The sequence below is a fragment of the Manacus vitellinus genome, unplaced genomic scaffold (genome assembly GCF_001715985.3).
Source record: "Manacus vitellinus isolate BGI_N305 unplaced genomic scaffold, ASM171598v3 scaffold_83_pilon, whole genome shotgun sequence".
NCBI lineage: Eukaryota > Metazoa > Chordata > Aves > Passeriformes > Pipridae > Manacus > Manacus vitellinus.
In genome coordinates this window covers 1483647-1504864 of record NW_021940836.1, presented here as the reverse complement: position 1 = coordinate 1504864, position 21218 = coordinate 1483647, and the positions used below count along the sequence as shown (strand labels likewise).

The window sequence follows — 21218 nt, the reverse complement described above, 5'->3', positions numbered from 1 at the left end:
ATCTATTTTATTATTCATGTAACTTGGCTCAGTAGCTGAATGAGGTTTTTCACTGCTACAAGTGCAAACGCATAGTCAGCATACGATATGCAGCAAGCAAACAAATTAGGATGGAAGACAATGCTTTGTAGGTGACAGCTTTCTAGACCTCATCATATTAGAAAGAAGGCTACTTACTGTAAGACTTGACTTGAAAAGTTTAACTGTCAAGGTAATTTTGTCTGCTTCCAGGGCTGTCTTATATTTGTGAGTCTGTGGATCACTCTATACTAGCAGCTGGTCCTCCCCAACCCCTCTTCTTGTATAAGCACTAATCTACATGTGGTAAACAGGGATGAACAACTAATCTGATTTAAAACTAATTCCGAGGAGAATTAGTTGTTGATTTGAACCTGAACCTCAAGTCAAATTGCCATCAGAGAGTAAATTTGTGTGCCAGATGGAAAAGAGGGGAGAGGTACAGTTGTTTCCTGTGACAATGATGCTGGCTTAAAAACAACTAGGCAACTGCGATGTAGGGTTGTTTAGCACCTTGAAAATTAGGTAATAATAGTGCTCTAGCCTGAGCAATTTGAACATAAACAAGACAATATACACTGGTAAAGGCCAAGGGTACCTTTCATTTAATTGATGAGGTCGAAAAAAAAGCTAGTTCAGTTGTCAGGCAGGAAGATATTTACTTCCTTCTAATGATGTGCTGCCTCCAACTGCCCAAAACATGCATCTCATCACTCACATGGTTTAAGCACTAAGACCCTTAAAGATCTCCAATATGTGGATGGAGAAAAAGAAATTGGTCTATGTTGCCATGTGCCATGGATAACAAACTGAAATCACCATTGTGCCTTGCTGGCAGTCAGCAACTTATGAGCCTAAGTTGGGAAGACAAGTAGAAAGTAATTTGCGGTAAACTGAGGCTTGGATCCTGGTTGCTACATATAATACGATCCTTTTCCATTCTTACTGCTTTTCTTTCACGGAAAAAAACACCCAAACTGAAACAATGAACAATATTAGGTTGTCCATGCAGTTATTCCCCTTTTTGCAAGCCTGATGAATTATGATAATCACAGACAAACACTTAGAGGAATCAAATGTTGCTTTATCTCCTGATGCTGCTTTCTAACACAGTTAGGGACCAAGACCGTGTTTTAAACAATGATTGCATGAGCATATTTAACTGTACTTCAAGTCCATGTGACCCATTCAGTTGGAAAATGCTTACTGAAATGATTTTACTTTTTTTTAATGCACTCTAAAGTAATGGACAAGTATTAAGAAAATAACTTTGCTTTGTTGTGCATTTCCTCAGGATTTACAACATATTTGGCAAAAACTGTGAAAAAATGAGTACAGTACTTGAACATATGGAATTCGGCCATAACTGTATGTTCTCCATACAAATCAATTTGCAAAGAATTGTTGTAAAATGTCCAGCACTTTTATTGGCCCAAATATTTTCTACATGGATTCCTTGTGTATAAATTATAACAAAGAATTCATACTTTGAACCTAAGAAAAATCAGATGCAAAAAAATTAAAGGTCTGGGGCAACAGTTTAAAGTTTCCATATTTCCTTCTTTCTCAACAAGTCACAATATCTATTGTCTTAGTATTTGTGACATGGGACAATATCTATGCCAAACGCATCAAACTGGAATATAGTGAGGTTGTGACATATTTATTGCAATAAATGTAGGTTGGGTAAATAAATGATTAAAGAGATAAAAGTTCATAATAAATAAATAAGTAAATAGTAAACAAAATTAGTCTAAGTCACTTCATTCAAAACTAGTTATGATCAGCTGAGTAAAAACACCAGAAATTGCTACTTTCATCCCAGTCAGCATCTTCCTGCTGGAAATGTAAGTAGGGGGAAAAATGGGAAGGATTTAATTAACATTATAAAAAAACCCCACCCTGCAAGTTTCTCTTGTATTTACAGGTACAGCAACAATTCATGTTTCTAGGAGAGATTATCTGGAGCAGCTGAGAATGTATTCTGTTGATCAGCGCCTCACTAATCCAGCAACAGGAGCCACGTATCATTTTTACAACTGCTGATGCAGCAGGCACATTTTGACAAGCAATGGCACTACCAATTTTAAAAATTAAGGCTTCAAAGCTCTGTCCTGCAAAGAGCTCAGTGCCTTCTGCCTGGCAATTTTTCAGCTGTTACTCCTAATCAAAAAATCATAAATGAGGGAAAACTACATGTGGCATACAGAAATGAGCATCTTTTCTAACCTCCTGTGAAGAGGAAAGTGATACAGTCCAATCCCCACAGGCAGAGGATGCATATTAATACTCCTGAGCTGCTACAAAAGGAGCCTGTACCAAAAATGCCATTAAGCCTGTACAAACCAGTCTGCTAAACAACCCTAGAAGGCATTCTGTATTTAAATTCACCTTGAATTTACTCTAAGTAAAGTCAAGTAGTTAAAAAACTCAATCAACTAATATGTTAAAGCAGAGAGAAGAACACAGTTCTAAGTCACACAGGCCATGCTATGATGCAAGTTTCAAAGCAGCTACTAAAGGAAAAAAGCAGAAAGGGATTTCTTAAGCTCTCCCTCTCACACACACCTTAGGGACACCTTGTTATGTTTGCCTCTGACGAAAACCAACAGAAATATTAGGTCAAATGCTAAAACAGAACATGCATTAAACCATTCAATTTTTTCAGCTAATTAAGTAAGAGGATGGCAACGTGACATATTCAAAGAAAAAGCAAAAGGCAAACTGTTCTTTCCTTTCATCTTCCTTCCAGCTATAAAATACTATAAAACATTCCACTAAAACATCATAATTAAAAAACAAGATTAGCTGCTCCAACAAAGCAAGATTTACCTGATGGAATACAGGCTCTTTCAAATTTAAGTAAACCTGGAAAGATTAAAAAAAGAGAAATAATTTGCAACACAGAATGACTGTAACATTATTTATCTAAATATTGCCAAGACTTGTTCTGTTAGAATCAAGCCATAAGTGTCTATCCATGCACCATTAAAGTTGATTAAACATTTGAAGTTTCCTCTGGCAATACCTGAGGTTTTAACTGTGGAATTATTTTAAATTAAGAAGCACAAATAGAAACATTAACACCTAACATTAGGCTTCTCATTTAATAGAGTTGCAGCACATACAAAACCAATTAAGATGCTGAAATTACCAGACACGTTCTCAAAATGCATTGCAAGAAGAAAAAGTACTCTATTTTGATTTGCTATTACTAATGTTTTAGACAATAATTTAATATTTCAATTCATTTTACAAAAAGCTAGTAGTTCTTTCTTTTGTTAATTAAGGTAATTTAATTTATGCTCTTAAATAGAGAAAGACACTAGACCTTAGGCATAACATGCCACAGGTGTAAAAAATTGTAGGAGAAACAGAAGAGAACAGGGTAGAATTTTGACAGCTGAAGATGACTTACAATATTACTTATTTTCTTTAAGAAATGGTTATCAACAGAAATTACGAAGGAAATTTCATCTGTGGTTGACAGCACAAAACTAAGTTTATTCATAAAGGGAGAACACTGTGCTATGTTTTGAGCTGTGACACAAAAAAACCCAGAAGAATTTTAACTAACAGCAGAATTCTTTTCTTATTCTGGCTGTTTTAAAACACCAGTCAATATCCTGGACTGAGTATCACAGTTCACTTTCTGAAGCCTGTTGAACAGGATGATTCTTATTTCTATAGATGAATTCCAGTGAGAGAAGGTGAGGAATGCAGCTTGTCCAAGGCCTCATAACAAATCAACAGTGACTATTTTTCTCACATTCCTATTCTAGCAACTGGATTATTGCTTTTCCCCTTCATTTATTCTATACAGTGGTTTAGATAGAAAGGTGGCCAGCACATCATTTTCCCAACAAAAGAATAATTTGTCTTTCTTGACTGGAAGTGACAGAGATTCAGTATTGCCTCTATAATGTTCCTTTGCTAGCAGGAAAATTGTCAACCTACAGGTGAAAATGCCATATTAGAAAAAGTTACTTACTATGCTGACTACAAAGCTGTATGTTATTAAAAAGAAAAGCAGCGGATAATTGACTGTGTTCTTGTACTTGAAACATTCGTACCTGGAAGAGAACATAAAGGAGAGTAATAACATTCATCACTTACCATATAAAGGATGTATTTTTCAAGGTATATTATCACAAAACTTGGGAGCAAATTGATCCTAATGGGTCTTAGACCCTTCAAGAAATTGTAACTCTTCCAATAAGGAGGTATTATTTTAATAGAAAAATTAATACTTCTACCAATAAATATTTTTTAAAAAACATTTATAGTGCAAAAAACCCCAACACCAATAAGCATATACAAAAAAAAGTAACGCCCTCTAAGAAAAGAGTTTGTAAAACAGAAGTGTTTTCAACAGGTGTTTAAAGGGTGATAATGGATGTCAAATTAGAAGTTAGTCTGAAATGCAATACAGCCGTCAAAAAACGTTACATCTGTGAGCTAAAGGCAGTGGAAAAAGGACTGCCTTGCAAAACAGTGAACTCCAGAGATATGTTAAAATGCAGATTGTTTGTCTTCACTACAGTCACAGTACAGTAAATTTGCTAGATTGGGTACTGGTGGAAGTGGAAGGTAAATAGCTAACTGCTCCCAGTATGTAAAACAATCAATTAAAATTAGCTTCACAATCTCTGCACCGTGCCTCAGTCTCCGTTGTGATGGAAATACACACACATTGCAGACCACACATCCATCAGAAATAAAGGTCCAAAATATCTGAACAAAGATGAACTTAGAGAAGCCCATCATCATTAGGGTTGGAGGAAGTTGTCCATAGAACTCCAAGTCACATCTGTTTAGTTTATTTGTTTATAAACTTTCAGAAACAGACACATTCAAGAATGAACAAAAGGAAACAAATTAAAAACATATCTGGGGAAAAAAAATCTAAAGGCAGCACAACGTGCTACATTGCAAAATGGTTTGCTGAAGTAATTACACAGCTTAAGAGTCAGCAGGACTGAATGACGTATAAGGAAATGTCCTGTGCAGAACCACCTGCAATCTGCCTTCAAGAAAACCAAAACGATTATTAAAAGCCTCCTAAACTACACATTAGCTCATTCTTTTGAACATTTTAATTGCTACCAAGCTTATATATACAGAATCTTATTAGAGCTATAAATGCAGTGACAGGCTTCAGCACTTTTGAAGATAATATAGTAACCACTGCACACACACAAAAATATTTTTTCAGACAGATTTTTATAGCCACTTCTCATGCTTTTTCCCAATCACATTCAAATCAGGCAAAAGAAATGCAAAGGCAGTTTCAAGGAGATAGGGAGCTACAATGGAAATATTTCTGCTAAGAGAGGCATTAGGATTCTGGTCCTGAGTTTGTACAAATCATACTAATGTATGAATCACAAATTGAGGGTTATTTCCACAGACAGAGGTTTAGTCCTTGAGCACCCCGACTCCACTGCAAACTGGTAATCTTTACCAAAGACATTACAATTTTCAACAGCTGAATATTTCATATTTTCAAAAGCAAAAAGACTTTTTTCCTCTCTTTTTGTCTGCAACAAGTTGATTTATCATTTACATTTTCCAAGTGACAGAATAAATCATGTTAAATCCAGGTCTTGCAGCAACAGGTAAGTAAAAGCCAACTTAGGGTATCTTCACAGTTGTCAAATGTTACGTTGCTCCCAAAATTAAATGTTTGAAAACATCCTGGCATTACATTAAGCTGTCACACATGTTCCAAAACACTCTCCACAAAATATGCATTTAACTCTTCATAAAATCTTTTCTTTAATTTTCCAGATGAGTGGAAAGCAGGTTTAGCCAGAAACCTGAAGTGTTTTGAGTCAGACTACATCATAGAAATCCAGCTCCAATAAATTATAATGTTGCTAATTTTGTAGGTGTTACTGAAGTTGATTTTTTATGTCTGCTGTTTTTATACCAAGTAGCACTGAGCTCTGATTGTACACTACACTAAATCTTTAATAGAAGTGGGGGTTTTTCCTGCTAAAAAACACTGGTAAAATATATCTAAATTAGCAAAAACTAGGACTAATGGCAGCCTACTGCTCCAATGTCATAGTGCTGTGCAAAACCAGACCTCACCAAAAGCAGTAGAAGCTTCATCTCACTATACACTAAATTTGGCTTCAGAGACTGCACATTTCAAAAGTTAACATTTCATAAATATTTGGGGAAAAAGAAATTAGCAAATACTTACAGGCAGTAGACAAACACACAACAACTGTATATCATTGGCAGTTCATCCAACAGCTATAAAAAGCAAAGACATTAAAATATGAAAACTACTTTTAAATCACAAGCTTGTGTAAGTTAATTAAGGAGAGGTAAGTCTTCAGTAAACATGAGTTTTTAAGTCACTTGGATATCCACCTTCTTAACTGTACTTTAAGATATAGCAGTGTCAAACCCTATTCAACTACCAAAAGCTGCTGTGCTAAGCAGTTATTACCCTGAATCTTTTGAATATTACTTTTCATAAAAGCCCACACCTTCAAAGAATCTTGCTATATGCTGTTCATACCTTTTAAAAAATTTGTAAGAATTAGTTTTGAAAAGTCAGATTGAATAAGACCATCCCATCTATAGCCTTACAGTCAGTAGCATCTTCTTCACAGAGAAACTGAAAAGAATTTTTTTCATAGCATAAAATACAACTTTAGCCCATTAGGATGAGCAATGTGCTTGCACGTTTACTTCCTAATTTTAGAAATTTCTTACATTGTTTTAATTCAGAGACAGAAATTTTTGTTTGTTTGATGTGGGGTTCTTGTTCTTTTTGTTGTGGGGTTCTTGTGGTGTTTTGTTGGGTTTCCTTCCCCCTCCCAGATTATGACTGCATATAAAGACTCACGTGTTACAGCTAAATCAGTTATTTTTCTGAGAACTTGCCACATTAATAGAATGGAATTAAAATAGTAATCACAAGATAGTTGATTTCTCAAGAACTGGTACACTCAAAATTGTCATTTATCATTAGAAGGAAAAAAATCATAGTACCATTTTCTTCTAAAACTTTTCTCATCAAAGAACTTTAATGAATTTTTGCTTGTAAATATATAGCTAAACTTACCTCCTCTTATGAAGGACTGAAAATCACGAAAATGAAAAAGCACACAAATGGATCAATGAAGATCCAGAGCCTCTGATTTCTAATATGTTAAGCAAACATTAATAGTTAGGTCTTTTGGAACTTGATTCATTCCTACGAAAAACAAGAACTAGAGGCAAAAAAGATTTTGATCTTTCTCCATCATCACTCTGAAAATTCTGGATGGTTATGCCTGTACAGAAATTGCTTTCCTACTACTGATACAGGGTCCCTGACAAGCTCAAAACCATGTTTTTCTGAATAATGAGACACATTAAGAGCAATAGCAGCTTACGCAAACCCTGTTATAAAGCCAGTCTGATTCTTCTTGGTTTGTGATAATTTTTCTAACTGTGCAGTCAAAAATGACATTTTAGTTTTGAAATTTCATACTGGGTTAAATCTAATGCTTTACAGAAGGAGAGAGATGTATTATCCTAAGAGCTTGCTGTGGTTTTGGTCACAGAAAGTTCAGGGAATGTTTCACAGTGCTGCTAAACGTTTCTGCTGACCAGGTGCTACTGAAAGGGCAAGCCTTGCTTCTTCACCCACACTCCCGCTGCTTCTCTCCAGTGAGCCAGGTCCAACATCTGAGCCAGCACACAACTAACCTTGTAGAAGAAGGTTTAAATCCCTGCACCTGTGCATTATAGGGTCAGGGACCACAACAGGTAGCACAAAGACAATATCAGGAACAATGACAGCAGCTGAAGCTAACAGGTGTGTTAGGTAGCACTTTGCCATCACATTAGTCTATCTTTGCTGTGATGCCTTGGAGGGGAAAAAATAGAAGAAATAGCTGAATTCAGCTTTATAGTAATAGTATTTTATAAAATTGGTGATGTGCTTTTTCAAGCCTGGCAGGAATTAGCTGCACGATTAATTCACATGGCTGTTAAAGACTGTGAGTCATTTAACACCTCATAAAAGATAAAAGTGGGGGAAGAACAGAAATGGAAAGAACATGGAAAATTTTTCAAATTTGGATGGTTGATTACACTTTTAAGTTCATATGCTGGCAACATCTCAGAGAAATTACAGTAAGAACAAAGAGCTTCTCAAAACATCTTAGTTAGAATTTGCATGCAGAAGACAATGGCTTCTGTATCCAAAGGAATTAATGCTTCTAGAATGTCAAAGGCATGTCTGGACAATGAAGAACCACGGAAAGAAGGAAAGAAGGAAACTCAGTGAGTTGATTTCACTGGTTAAATATGCATTTCGGATTCTCGAGGAATGCACAATCATGCAGCTTCCATAAAAACAAGAGAAAAAGGGGTGATTGCTTTAGAACTATTCTGAACAATTGCTTTCAAGAATAGAGGCTTTCATATTTCTCTTACTTTAGAAAACTGAATCAACCATGTACTGTATTAAGACTGCAAAACAAATGTAAAAAAAACCCTCTTTGAACAGCTATCAATGCTGATAAGAGATAAAGTGAACGAGAAAAGGTTATTTATTGGTTGAACTGTTTCCTCTGTGGTGATCCATGAGCTAGCAACTGGAGTAATTATGGGCCACTTGCGGATTTCACTTGGCTGCCAAAAAAAGTGTACTTTCTCTGCCTCACACGAAGCCTTTTACATCAGTTGGAAAAATGATGCAAGACATTGCTGCTTCCCTCTCATCTGCTTCTGCCCACACTTTACTTACCACAGCTCATAGGCCCTTTAGCTGATCTGATGCAACACCAGAACTACATGGCAAGTTGCAGTAAAATGACTTGTATTAAAATAGCCTCTACACACACACAAAAATAAAATAAAATAAAATAAAACCCAAAAAACTCCATGTAAGAATGTTTTAAGTCTGTTTCATTTTAATGATTGAGTTTCATGGTGCCCTTGCTCACCTCTGCATCAGTGTAAGAAAGAGGATTTGAAATACTGGCCATGTTAGGAATAAGCAGCTCAGGGAAGACATATGAAAAAGGTTGACATTCAAGGCAATTTCACCACAGAAGTGAATATAGGTAAATCATACTTTAATTTGGGAGGAAATGGTGAAATGGCTCTACAAACTGCCTTTTTCATGCAAGAAAAGGACCAAATATTCTTACATGGCGGCAACTATATGCTTTGTGGAAGCTGGCAGTCTCCAGCACATGCCAGAGATATCAAGCAGAGCATTATGGAGACAAACTTCAAACAACTGGCAATATGTAGGTCCCACTGTGACCAGTAGAAGTCCAGGACTCAATTTGGCTGCCGCAATATAGTTGCCTAATGCCATCTGAGATGCTCTGTCACATCCAATACACCCACCCAAGACTAGCAGATGTGACAGGGGAGTCTAAGAAACCTGCACCTCTGTGGCATGGCAGCTGGACGCCTGAAAGCACACTCACAGGGTTTAAAATAACACTAAACACCTATACTCAGACAAATGACTCTTTTTTGAGTGAAGGCTGCCAACGGAGTCTGGAGAACAATTCAGCCCAGCTGACTGCCTCCCTAAATTCCACTGACTTAACTGTATTTCCACTGACTGTGGTGAGAGCACACACTTCCAGCACAGACTTTTAAATGTAGATTTCTTTATTTTGAACTGAATCCCACTTCATCTTGCCTTTGATTCAAAGATGAATTTCCTTAATCTTCGAAGACCTAAAAGAGGACAACAGGACAAGACTTCCTGCATCACTTTAAAAAAACAGGAAATACCAGGACTAAATCCCTGTGCCCTGTGCTTTGTTCTAAAATGCCTTCTACTTGAAAATAAGAGAGAAGACAACTCAACTACTGCTACTCAAAAGACACTGATTTCACTATTAATGCTACAGGTACCTCTAGATAAATAGAAATCATAATAGAAAACAAAGATGTAAAAGATAAAATAAATAACAGTAACTCCTGTCTATACTGCTTGTTATTAAGCCAAAACTGTAGTAAATTTAAAACAACGACTTGTATAAAAAGATAGCATGATTTCTCAAAGGATAAAGTGTCCTCCACCAACAGAAGCAATTGATTACAGCTCTTATTGTAGATGCAAGTATATATTCCTGTATGTCTATCAGTGGAAAATACCTAATGAAACAAGACCTGAATTACTCTCTTGTTGAGAGCAGGAGTCATGTACAATGATACTTAAGACAGATTAATTAATTTTATATGAGTTTCATCTAATCAAGAAATGGCAACATGACTGTATAGTGAGATACACACATAAAATAATTCACAGCTACTTATCAGTACTCACCTGCATTTCATACTTCAGGGTCATGTGGAAGCACCAGGATCCCAATCCCACAGCTGAAAACAAATCAAAACTATGGTCAACATAAGAGTCTAAATTTAAAATTTTCAAGTATATTAACTTAAATGCATGAATTTTACAGTGAAAAAAATTCAGCAGAATATCAGCATATTCCACTGCAGGGACAAATCTCCAATATTCTACAGCCTTCTGCTTTATACATTAGTCACCAGTGATGTCCCTGAATTTCTGGGTTTTTGGGGGCGAGTGTCCTCTTTACTCCTCTCAATACTGTCTCCTATGAACTGGTGTAATCTCAAAGAGGGTAGGAACAGAGGAAATCCAGAATGAATGGAGTATTATAATTCAATATATCTTTTTTTTCTTTTAATTTTAAGTACATTAAGAGTTATCTGTTTCAACCCTTCTATAATGAAAAGCATCATTTATCAACATTTCTGCTTATTGTCCAGTTTTAAAACTTACATTTTACAAAGAGCTTTTTATTGTCTCTATAAGCAGAAATGAATTGCTACTAGAACTCAGAACTCAAACTTCAAGGTAAACAAACCAATCCCACACAGTATGTATTCCTTTTGCGAAATGAGATCACCATTTCCTGGCCTTCTACAGAGAAAGACAAGCTTCCAAGAAATTATTTATATTTATCTGAAGTACCCTCTTTTCAAACTCTGAATTTACTTCTGAAATTACTTTATGAGACATATACTTTGCCTATGCACAGCTTTTTCACTTAGACATGGATAATGTTTCTTAGATTTCATTGTTTAGAGCAAAGCTGGTACAGTATTTAATGCATCATTCATTACTTTGAAATGTTATCAGTAAAACACTCTCATCAAGCACCAGGTCATTTTTATTTTGCAAGAACAATAATGTGATGTCTTGTCTTCCTGAAGAGAAGAAATTATGTTTTACCTCAGACTAGTTTCAGGGACAGCCAAGTAATTTGCACCTGAGCCTTGATCACTGGGCAGTGCTGCTATGTTTTGCTGCAAGAGCATCACCTTGTCTGCACATGACAGTCAGGTTTCACTGATGCTTAAACAAGACCTGTGTCTCTGTGCCTTCTGTAAAGGATTCCCAAGACAGTCGACAGACATGTCTGGAGATGCTTCTTTAGATGTTATTAGACTAAAATTGTGATTATTACACATACTCAATGAAATTAAATACCTAAGCATGTAACTTTACTGAAACCTGAAACTGTAATACAGCTACATTTCAAAATGTATTGCCAAAACTTTAATGTCATTAATTCTCTGGGAAAACTGAGCACAGCTCTCTACCACACTATAAACAACCATATGCACTTCTGTAAGCTCTGATTACATTGGTTTGCTTCTGAAAAATCTTTCCAAACAATAAGCAACAGCTGCTTTCACCTTCATTGAGATTCTAATGAGAAATTCTCATAGCCATTTTTCTATGTATACAGAATATATGACAACTACTATTCATTCTGGAGAAAAAACCCATTAAGATCATAATTAAAACAATACCATCCATTATCCTGGTTGTCACAGGATACAAACTTACAATTTGTAACAAATGTAATTTTCAAATATGGGCAAAATGATTGCATAACAAATTTCAACTGATTTTAAATTAACAAAACATGTCGTTGTGTTGTGGGGTTTTCTGTTTGTTTTTCTTGATGTTATTTGGGTTAATAAATCTCAACAGTCAGCTACTGAATTCTTCGTCTTCCTCCCACATGATTAGAAGCACTTACTTTTATCTTAATTTTTCCTTTCAAGTCTTTAAAAAAATCAACAATGCAGCAGATATTACTGTTTCAGCTCATGAAATCCTTGACTACAGTTAATTTCTAAAATTAGTTAAACCCTTCTTGTAACTGTGTAATGATCATATTTAGAGTTTCTCTGATTATGAAATTTTACTATGCATTGCAGAATGATATTTTAGCTATATTATGTAGCAATAAAGCAGATATTTGAAATAAGAAAAGTTTACAGGGACTTGATCACATGGTCCTTCCTAAAATAAAAACCTCTAATGGAAATGGTCGCAATACTGCTTGCTGCAATCATAACAGAGCTCATGAGCATGGTCAAGTCTGTCTGGTATACATGCATTCAGCAGATAACCCAGAATGTCACGTGACTAAAAATTATATGACCTTTTTGTCACACTTTATGTCTAACTTATAAACTTAGACTTATTTGTCTCCAGTAAGCAGTGGTTTAATACTTAGGCTAAAATGCTTTCATATGTGGCTTCTACCTGAAGTTCTACCGGAATGCAGCTGAGATATACTTCTCATCATCTAACTTCAGGCCTGAGGTATTTCTAAGAAATATCTACTTCACAAAAGCCATCACTGTAATGAGACAATCTGCCAGCTTTGTAGTTTTCAAAATAGGAGTGATCACGACCACCGCGATTACACCGGTTTTTAAGAGAAGCAACTTTCCTGTACAGCCACGGACACACTGAGCAATAATTTGCTCCTTATCTTGTAAGCAGGGGTTGCAGTTTTTATTTTAGGTGTTTCCTTTTGCAAAGGAGCATAAGTCACTAAAAGCTGCCTATCGGTAGGGAAGTTTTTACGTCATCTGAAGCAGTACCATTTCCTTCCTAACTATGGTAGCTCACTTTTCATAGATACTGCAAGTCACTTGACATTTTTACATCAAGGAACCTCTCAAGTTACATGGGTTATATAAAATTACGTCTTAAGCATAGAAGAGCCATTAAGTTACAATATTATGAGATCAGAATAGCACTTTAAAAGGCTGGACATGCAAAGTCAGGTTAGCTGCTATATGTAGACTAACACAGTCTTTTTTTGTCCTGCAGCAAACACAACGTGCAGTTACTGCCAGTTGATAAAACAATTGTATTAGTGATGACGTAAAAGCAATGCATCTGCAAACTTTACTTCGTACACAGTTATTCCACTGTCAAAAAACTTGAGGGCAGTAACTATACTGGAAATAATCTAACATTATACAGAAGATCCAGCTCTATATACAAACCATATAAGCTTTCAGAATTTGAACCCTAGAGGGATTTTTTCCAAGTTCTAGGAAGCATCAGAAGTAACACCTAATCAGTGATAATTCAGTTTGATATAACTGCCTATCAGCATTCAAAATTCTCATTGTAAGCCTAAATCCTTTACAGAAATAGCAGTTTATTAGGATTTCAGAAAGGCTTTGAATTTAAACTCAATTTAAATTTAAATTTAGGGTTTCAGAAAGGGTTTAAATTTAAACTTCGTACAGGTGCTGTATGAAAATATCCTGAATGAAGGATGCTCCAGATGCAAACACCTTTATTTAGGTATCTACACATGAACTAGGTGTCACAGCTTCCACTAAGAAAATGGCATTATTGAGAGTAATTCAGCTGGCCAAACAGGTATTTTAGAATGAGTCAAATGATCCTCGTGGCTTTACTGACTGCAATGGTAGACAGAACCCTCTGCACAGGCAGACACATATGTTTAGGTGTTTAAATTTGGAAGTGAATTCCATCTTTTTTTTTTTACAGTGATAGAACTGAATTAAAGATAAACAACAACATACTGCATTATAAACAGTCAAAGAGCGAAACAACAAAAAAGTAGAATTCAATTAAACTATTATTTTGTTTTGCAAAGGTTTCCCTCCACAGCATAAGAGAAAGGAGAGACCTTGGATACTCCAAGGTTACAGCTCTACAAGTAATAAAGACACTATAACACAACTGTCTGCACTAGTGAGTTGTTAGAACAGTCTGCACTGTGAATCTGGGCTACTCCAACTAGTACTTTCCCCAGGTAGCTTTCAGGCACTGCCCAGCAGCGAGAAGAGTCCGGGGCCTGTGCTCAGCAGGGAATTTGTATGCAGTCACCTTGTTTTGGAGGCTAAGATGAACAGACATGGGCTGTTTCATGCTACTTGGCTTCAGCACTCAGGAATGTTCCCAGCCACATTTGATGTACTAACACCGACACAGCCCTAGGAGCTCCTCTATGGGTGTTAGGTAAGAATAGGGGAATTAATTTTGACTGAAGAGCTTCAAAGAAGTATTTTCAAAGATACAGAGTTTCACTGGAAATAAAGTTTAGTAAGTTGCTTACAAGTTCCTATGGCTATGCCTAATGCAGAAAACTTTTTGTATCCTTTTTTTTTTCCTCCACTTTGGTACAGCTTGAATGACTGGGCCCTATTAAACAGGACAAAGAAAAACAAACCAGAACAATCCTTCCAATTTTCAAGTAAAGTCTCCAATAAAGTACATTACTCCATTTTTCTTATCTTCCTATGTCCAGAACAGTTACATTCTCTTTTTTCTTAATACATATATATATATTTTTTTAAATTGAGACTTTTCTAGAATATGAATAATTTCAGAATCAGTTTCCCAGGATGCATGAGGAGAGGACATGTGGTACAACCTGATACAATATCCCAGTGTCATAAGGAACCACTCAAAACAAACTGCTTATTCTTTGAGGTAGTGACAGTCTGATGATTTGTTCCATGTGCAACATGCTAACGTAATTGCTTAAGATTATTCTTCGTAATTTATAGGTTGATTAAATGGTTCTCTAAAACTTAAAACCCACATCCAGTTCCTACTGAGTTAATTGACAACATGCTTTTTGCGCTGAAAGGCAGCAGAAAAAAGGTCTAAGAACAGTGTGCTGTATCTCAAAGAACTTGCTGAAAAGTGCAACTCAGTATGGGCACCAGTATAAACAAGAAATTTATTTGAACAATTATTTAGGAATACACCTTATTGTCCTGCCAAGATCTTAGCATGTATGTGAAACAAACAGTGCTTCTGTAATTCAAAATGTATTTGGTTCTAAAAGGAAATAAATGTCAACCAAAGAAATTGTGTGCATAAAAGTGAAGCACTGAACACGGTGTGGTAAAACACAAAGGAACTGACAATCAGCTAAATGTCTGGAAGCATCTAAAAAGAGCAGCTGATTTGGATCAAAATGATGTCTAGAAACAACACTTCTTACATTCTCAAATGCTAACAGATTTAATTTTAACGTCCTCTTTGACAGCTGTCTTTTCATGTCTTGTAAAATCTCAGTAACTATTCCAAGTTTTTAAAACCTAACTGAAGTGCCCTCCCTTCCACCTCCACCTTCACAGAAGAATTGTTAAAGCATTTCTACTTTGACAAAACAACCCTCAGACTCTACTAGCTAGGTAGAAGCACTGCTATATGATCTTTAATGAAGTATGGTGCCTGAAGGAAATCAGAAGTTTGCATTAAATTCACTATCCCTTCACAGAGTAAGTCTCCACTTTTTTGTTACAACTTAAATAAGTAGAATGAAATCTGTTAATAAATAAAATTCCTGTGAGGGAAAGAACTCACTGGTACTTTCTTACAAAAAGGAATTTCTGTACACTTACTATCTCCAGTATGCAGCTCATTCAGTCACATGCACAGAAAGAATGCCAGTGTTCCTGGCACATTTCAACTATATTTAAAATTCTGTTTATGTTTTCATTTGCTGCTTTTATTCTGTAGTAGAGCAAATGTTAAGAGGATTGTCATTCCAAATCATCCTGCTCCTGTTTTTCACTGAGAAACTATAAGGTCTTCTATGTTCCTTTACATCTTTCAACTGCTGGAAAACAGTCCAGCGTTACGAATACTGAAGCAGAGACAAAACAGAAGGGAAATGCTTTTGGGAGTGACCTTTAATGTTAGGTTCCAACATATGAGATAAAAATCAAGTTGTGCAAGCATTTATCACTTTAGACAGGAGTCAAAGCCATCCCAGTCACAGATGAGCAGGGCCCAGCTGGAACTCAGGACTGCCCTCCAGCACTGCTGTTGAATATGCAGGCTGAGCTCCCCTTCATCAACATCACAAAGAGTACAAAACTGAAGTCCATGGTATTTATTATGATCAAAGACAGATGACTTTTTTTTTTAAGCATTTTTAAAATTAAATGGGATATGAGAAATGCCTAGCTAGTGTGACAGCCTGACATTCTGGTCAGAGCGTGGCACACTTTGTCCATCATAAAGTGTCACTGACTGAGATAGTGAAGACAGTCTCAAACAGAGTTTTAATTTAATTCAATTTTTTTAGTTTAAAAAGAATGGCAGTATAGGATACTTTGCTTCAAGAACACGCAAAGTCAACTTAAGCAAATGCTTACACACCATTTCTTTCCCTGTCTTTTTAGAAGTAAACCCTGACCTTCAAGAATTCTGTTTCATACTGAGACAAAAATAATTAATTACTCAAAACCATAAAAAGTCTACAAATGGCTATTTGGAAAGTGTTCAGACAACATGCAAAGCTGTGCATTGTTGCTGCCCACCTTCCACATAGATCAGCAAAGCTGATGTTACTGAATACTCACCAAGTTGCACCTAGTATATGTTACAGTTTAACTGGCATCAAGGATACATCATTTAGCATATGGATATGTGTTTTTCAACAATGTTTGCCTAAATACAGAATACGCCAATATTAAAAGTAACATATATCAATCCCTTACCACTGTGAAAACTTGGAAAGATCTCCACAGAATTGGGAGCTATAGCAAACACAGATACCCATGAAACACAGAAATTCTGTGAAACCTAGTTTGAGACCCAACAGCCAACGTGAACCATCTTCAAGCATCTTTTTTCATAAGGAGTATGACTTCTATTTGCATGATTAACGTTTCAAAGGAAGTTGGTTCTTTTCTGGATTTTGTTACTACAGAGAAAACAGACTGCCCTTAAGTAGATCTAAATATGAACATCACATTGTTCTTCCATCCTTACAAAACTTGCAAGTTACTATGGCATTTAGATTGTTGGGTGATATATGCCAAAGAGGAATTGAAAACAAATTCAAACTCACGAAAGAACACCTTTCCAGTTCCCTCAAGATCTTAGTCATTTCTTGTATTACTGTTCCATACAAATTGTAACAAAAATATTAATATAATGTGAAAGCGCCTTTTAAGTAGAACACACAAGACACCTTCTGTAAATCATCATAAAAGTACAGAGATGCACCAAGCAGAACCTAAAGCCAGAAACGGATCAATCTCATTTAGTTATTTACTGAATTCTAACTTCATGTCCTTCCAACAAATACCAATTTTCTGTACACATTAACAACTATAACAAATTGAGGTTTACTTTTCACACACACAGTATTTAGATTTAACCACTTGGTTTATTAATATTTAGATATATTGTTCATTGCACATCTGAGCTCTCTTTATAATCACAGAGCAAATTAAGTTTTACACATACCTGTAAGACACAAATACGCAGCTAAATATCGTTTTTCAAGGCCATCTTTATAGGTCTGAATCGCACCATAGATTGGAGGTAGAATGAAAATCAGGTTACTCACTGTGTTCCCTGTAGGACAGAAACCAAAAGCAGAGATTTAGAATTGGGTATTATGCACTTTTAACTAAATATAACAACATTTAACTAAATAAAACTGCATTAACTCATTAAAGACAGATTCCAACAGTTTTCATCCAGAAAGCTACACCTTTTTGAAAGTTGTCTTCTGCTTTTGCACATAATACAAAGTTAAATTTTTATAACACACAGTTAACCACACAAAGGCAAAGAACATTTTAACTCTTTTGTCATTTTTCATGTGTGGATAGTAATAAAATACTAATTTAACTAACAGTTTGACTTAGATGGTGCTTACTTTCTTGTCAGAAGGGAGAAAGATAGGATTACCTTAACGACACAGATTATGAATCAAAACCTGATTCCTTGAAGAGATATAAGCCCCAAATAGTTCAAGCCGGTATTTTAAGACTGTTTGTTTGTTTTTTCTTTTCTAAAGCCGATTCTTGAAACTCATCAAGTGACTCATTCCCAAATGAAACCAGTTCAATTTTCAAACTCTTAGTGTGCTAGTCACTTTGGGCACACAGAACAAACCAGATGGGATGCTACATCACAGATTATAATCTAAGACAGTACAATAAGGAATAATAAAATGTCGGAAGCCGCTACTGATCAGCATGATGGGCAAGTGTCAAAGCTTATTGAGAGCCTGAACTTCAGCAACACACCACTGCTCTCCATCCCTCCTGTTGATTCTAGGATGCTATAAGGTCTCCAGGAAGACCTTATACCAGTCTTCCATTACCTAAGCGGGACCTACAAGAAGTCTATAGAGGGACTTTTCACAAGGGCCTGTAGTGATAGGATGAGGGAATGGCCTTAAGCAGAAGGAAGGCAAGTTTAGATTAGATACTGGGAAGAAGTTATTTACTGTGAGGCTGGTGAAGTAGTGGCACAGGTTACCCAGAAAAGCTATGGATGCCCCATCTCTGTAAGTGTTCAAGGCCAGGTTGGATGGGGTTTTGAACAACCTGGTCTTGTGGAAGGTGTCCCTGCCTATGACAGGGGAGTTTGGAATGAGATGACCTTTATGGTCCCTTCCAACCCAAACCATTCTGTCATTCTGTGATACATGCTATGCAACACAAAGAGATGACACGTTGCAGAGACCAGAGAAAGCAAGAACAAGCAAAGAGCTCAGCTCTTGTACCAGGGGGCAATCTGATTTAGATGCGTTTTTTTTTCAAACTGTGCTGGCCTATGGAAAATTACAATGAAATACTGCAACTTTAGGTGAAGCATAAAGAAATGTTACATCTCTCAGCAGAAGGGATGCAGATTCAGCTTTTTAGCTTAACCACAAATCATAATTTTGAGAATAAAGGTTATGTTATGGGAATTAAATGCTATGCAATTTGGTAAAACGAGCAAATCTGTTAAAAAAGGCAGAATGTTGCTTATATAAAACTGCACACTTTTATACATCATCAGTTAAATATATATAAAACTGAAACTCTAATTTCCTTATATCCCAATGAAAAATACAGTGTATGAGGCTATGGAGACACCAAAAACACTCCCTATTTTGGTCTTTTTTATTCAGCAGAAAATATCAGAAGCATTTCACATTCTAAAATAAAGAACAAGAGTGAGTGGGTCTTGTCTGAATTATACCCCTAATTCAAGCACTTATTTTTCAAGAGTCCTACTTGCCAAGATTCTTTCCAAAGAAAAACAAAAACTACCAAACTATGTTCATATAACCTAAAGTATTACAGCCCCCCTGGAAAAAAAAATTCATACTTTACAGTTTTTAAGAAAATTTAGACCCAAATGGAAAAAAAGTTTATTTCAGAACACATGGAGCAGAAGTATCTGACTACCTTTAACAAGGTAGCTCTTCTAAATTCTCACCAAGTAGATACAAATCTCATTTTGAGACAGTCTTCTCAAACAAATAAAATTCTCATCTGATTTTAATCAGGTCTTCTTTAAATCACTTCCTTAATAATTTAACACCATCTCCTGCACAACCACGAATTTCACCAATTTATACCAGGCTAAACAGAGATGTGCCAGAGATCTTACTCTTCTAGTCAGTTCTGTGATAAGTTCCTCCACATAAAAAAAAGCCCAACTGAAATCAAAACAGCTTCTGCAAAGACATACAAGTTTATACCAATTTAAAAGGCCTTTTTCATGTTTAAATTCTTTGGGGAATCACTAACCTTTTACCACACTCCCTTAGTGTTGCAATGGGTAGCGATTCACTCTCAGTGGAGACTAGGTTTAGAAGAAATTCACTAAAACTCCGCTGTGAGGCACGCTGACCATTCCCAAGTTCTCCCAAAAATCATGCAAAGATGTCATTCAGCCTTGAAAAGTAGTCTGGATTAGTGAATCTTCTGCTTTCTAAAGCAGTCCTCAACTATGCCCACTTTCAAGAGAAGCTATTAGATGTTATATAAATGTCACTGTTTAAGGTCGCTTAGTTATGAAACTGCCATAAACCTGGCAAAAATTCAAATATGAAAATACCAAACAAAAGAAATATCATGATGTTCATCTGCAACTGGGAAGGCACGTGACTGCAGAAGAGAGTTGCAGCAGGATAACGAACCTCAGATGGATGTAAGAACGCAGAAAACAGAATCTTCTGTAGGAAAGGGAAGGTTTCAACACTTCCTGTAAAGCTATAATTATGTTAAATTATCAAAAATTTATGAGCATTTAATCTAGGACCATCTTGCTGAGAAAGGAAATACCGTAGACCTAATCTGCAAATTCCTGCCACTCCTTCTCCGCACTATTTGGCCCATATTATTCAGAACACTTGTAGCATGGATTAGGCAAGCCTATCTGCAAATATACTTATTGAGAGTTGCACAATTTTTTTTAATAGGGGAAGTAGGGGCAGGGGAACAATACAGACTTCTGGCATGGTGCTAGCAAAATTACTTCTTTCAAGAACAAAAACTGCAAGGTCTCTTGCAAACTCAAGGTCCCTAGGACTTTCATAAAAGTCTAGCTAGTCTTTACAAGATTATCCTCACACAGAATAGCTTATAAATTCATTAAAAGGGATATGCACAGATATTAGCAAAGAATACTAGAAAGAAGAAAAAGGTGACGCAAGTACAGACCCACAACTGTAAAGTTAATTAACAAACAAGGGAGTGAAGCAAGCATTGAAGGGAATAGACAAGGAAGTTAAAAATGGGAAAATAGTCCAAACTGTCAAAAAAAAAAAATCTTTTTCACTAAATTTCCTTTCTAAAAAAAAGGGGGGAAAAATAATGCAGTAGACCTCCATGGGAAAACCAGAGATTGGAGAAATTGCAACTAAGGCAAGAGGTAGAAGATATGCAAAATAATTAAAGAAGATATTATTGGTTATGCCTATAGAAATACAATATATCAAAAATGTGATGAATGTGCATGGATGGACCTGGGTTCAACTCTGTACAGTGCTGTTATATTTCAGTACTGGATTCCTTGAATACTGGTCCAGAGAGTGACCTGATTTTTCTTTAGTGACCAAAGACTGCTTCTCAGCATTTTACTT

At 36.0% G+C, this 21218-nt stretch overlaps 1 protein-coding gene across 1 annotated transcript in view; it reads right to left on the bottom strand.

Moving 5' to 3' along the window:
* Window positions 1-21218, bottom strand: part of ACER3 (alkaline ceramidase 3) — a 54508-nt gene that overhangs the window by 15799 nt on the left and 17491 nt on the right. The window contains exons 2-6 of the mRNA XM_018085605.2: window positions 17591-17701; window positions 10325-10377; window positions 6230-6282; window positions 4010-4091; window positions 2851-2886 (exon numbers count right to left, since the gene is read on the bottom strand). Of these exons, the coding sequence (XP_017941094.1) occupies window positions 2851-2886; window positions 4010-4091; window positions 6230-6282; window positions 10325-10377; window positions 17591-17701 (335 nt within the window). The remainder of the gene's footprint in view (window positions 1-2850; window positions 2887-4009; window positions 4092-6229; window positions 6283-10324; window positions 10378-17590; window positions 17702-21218) is intronic.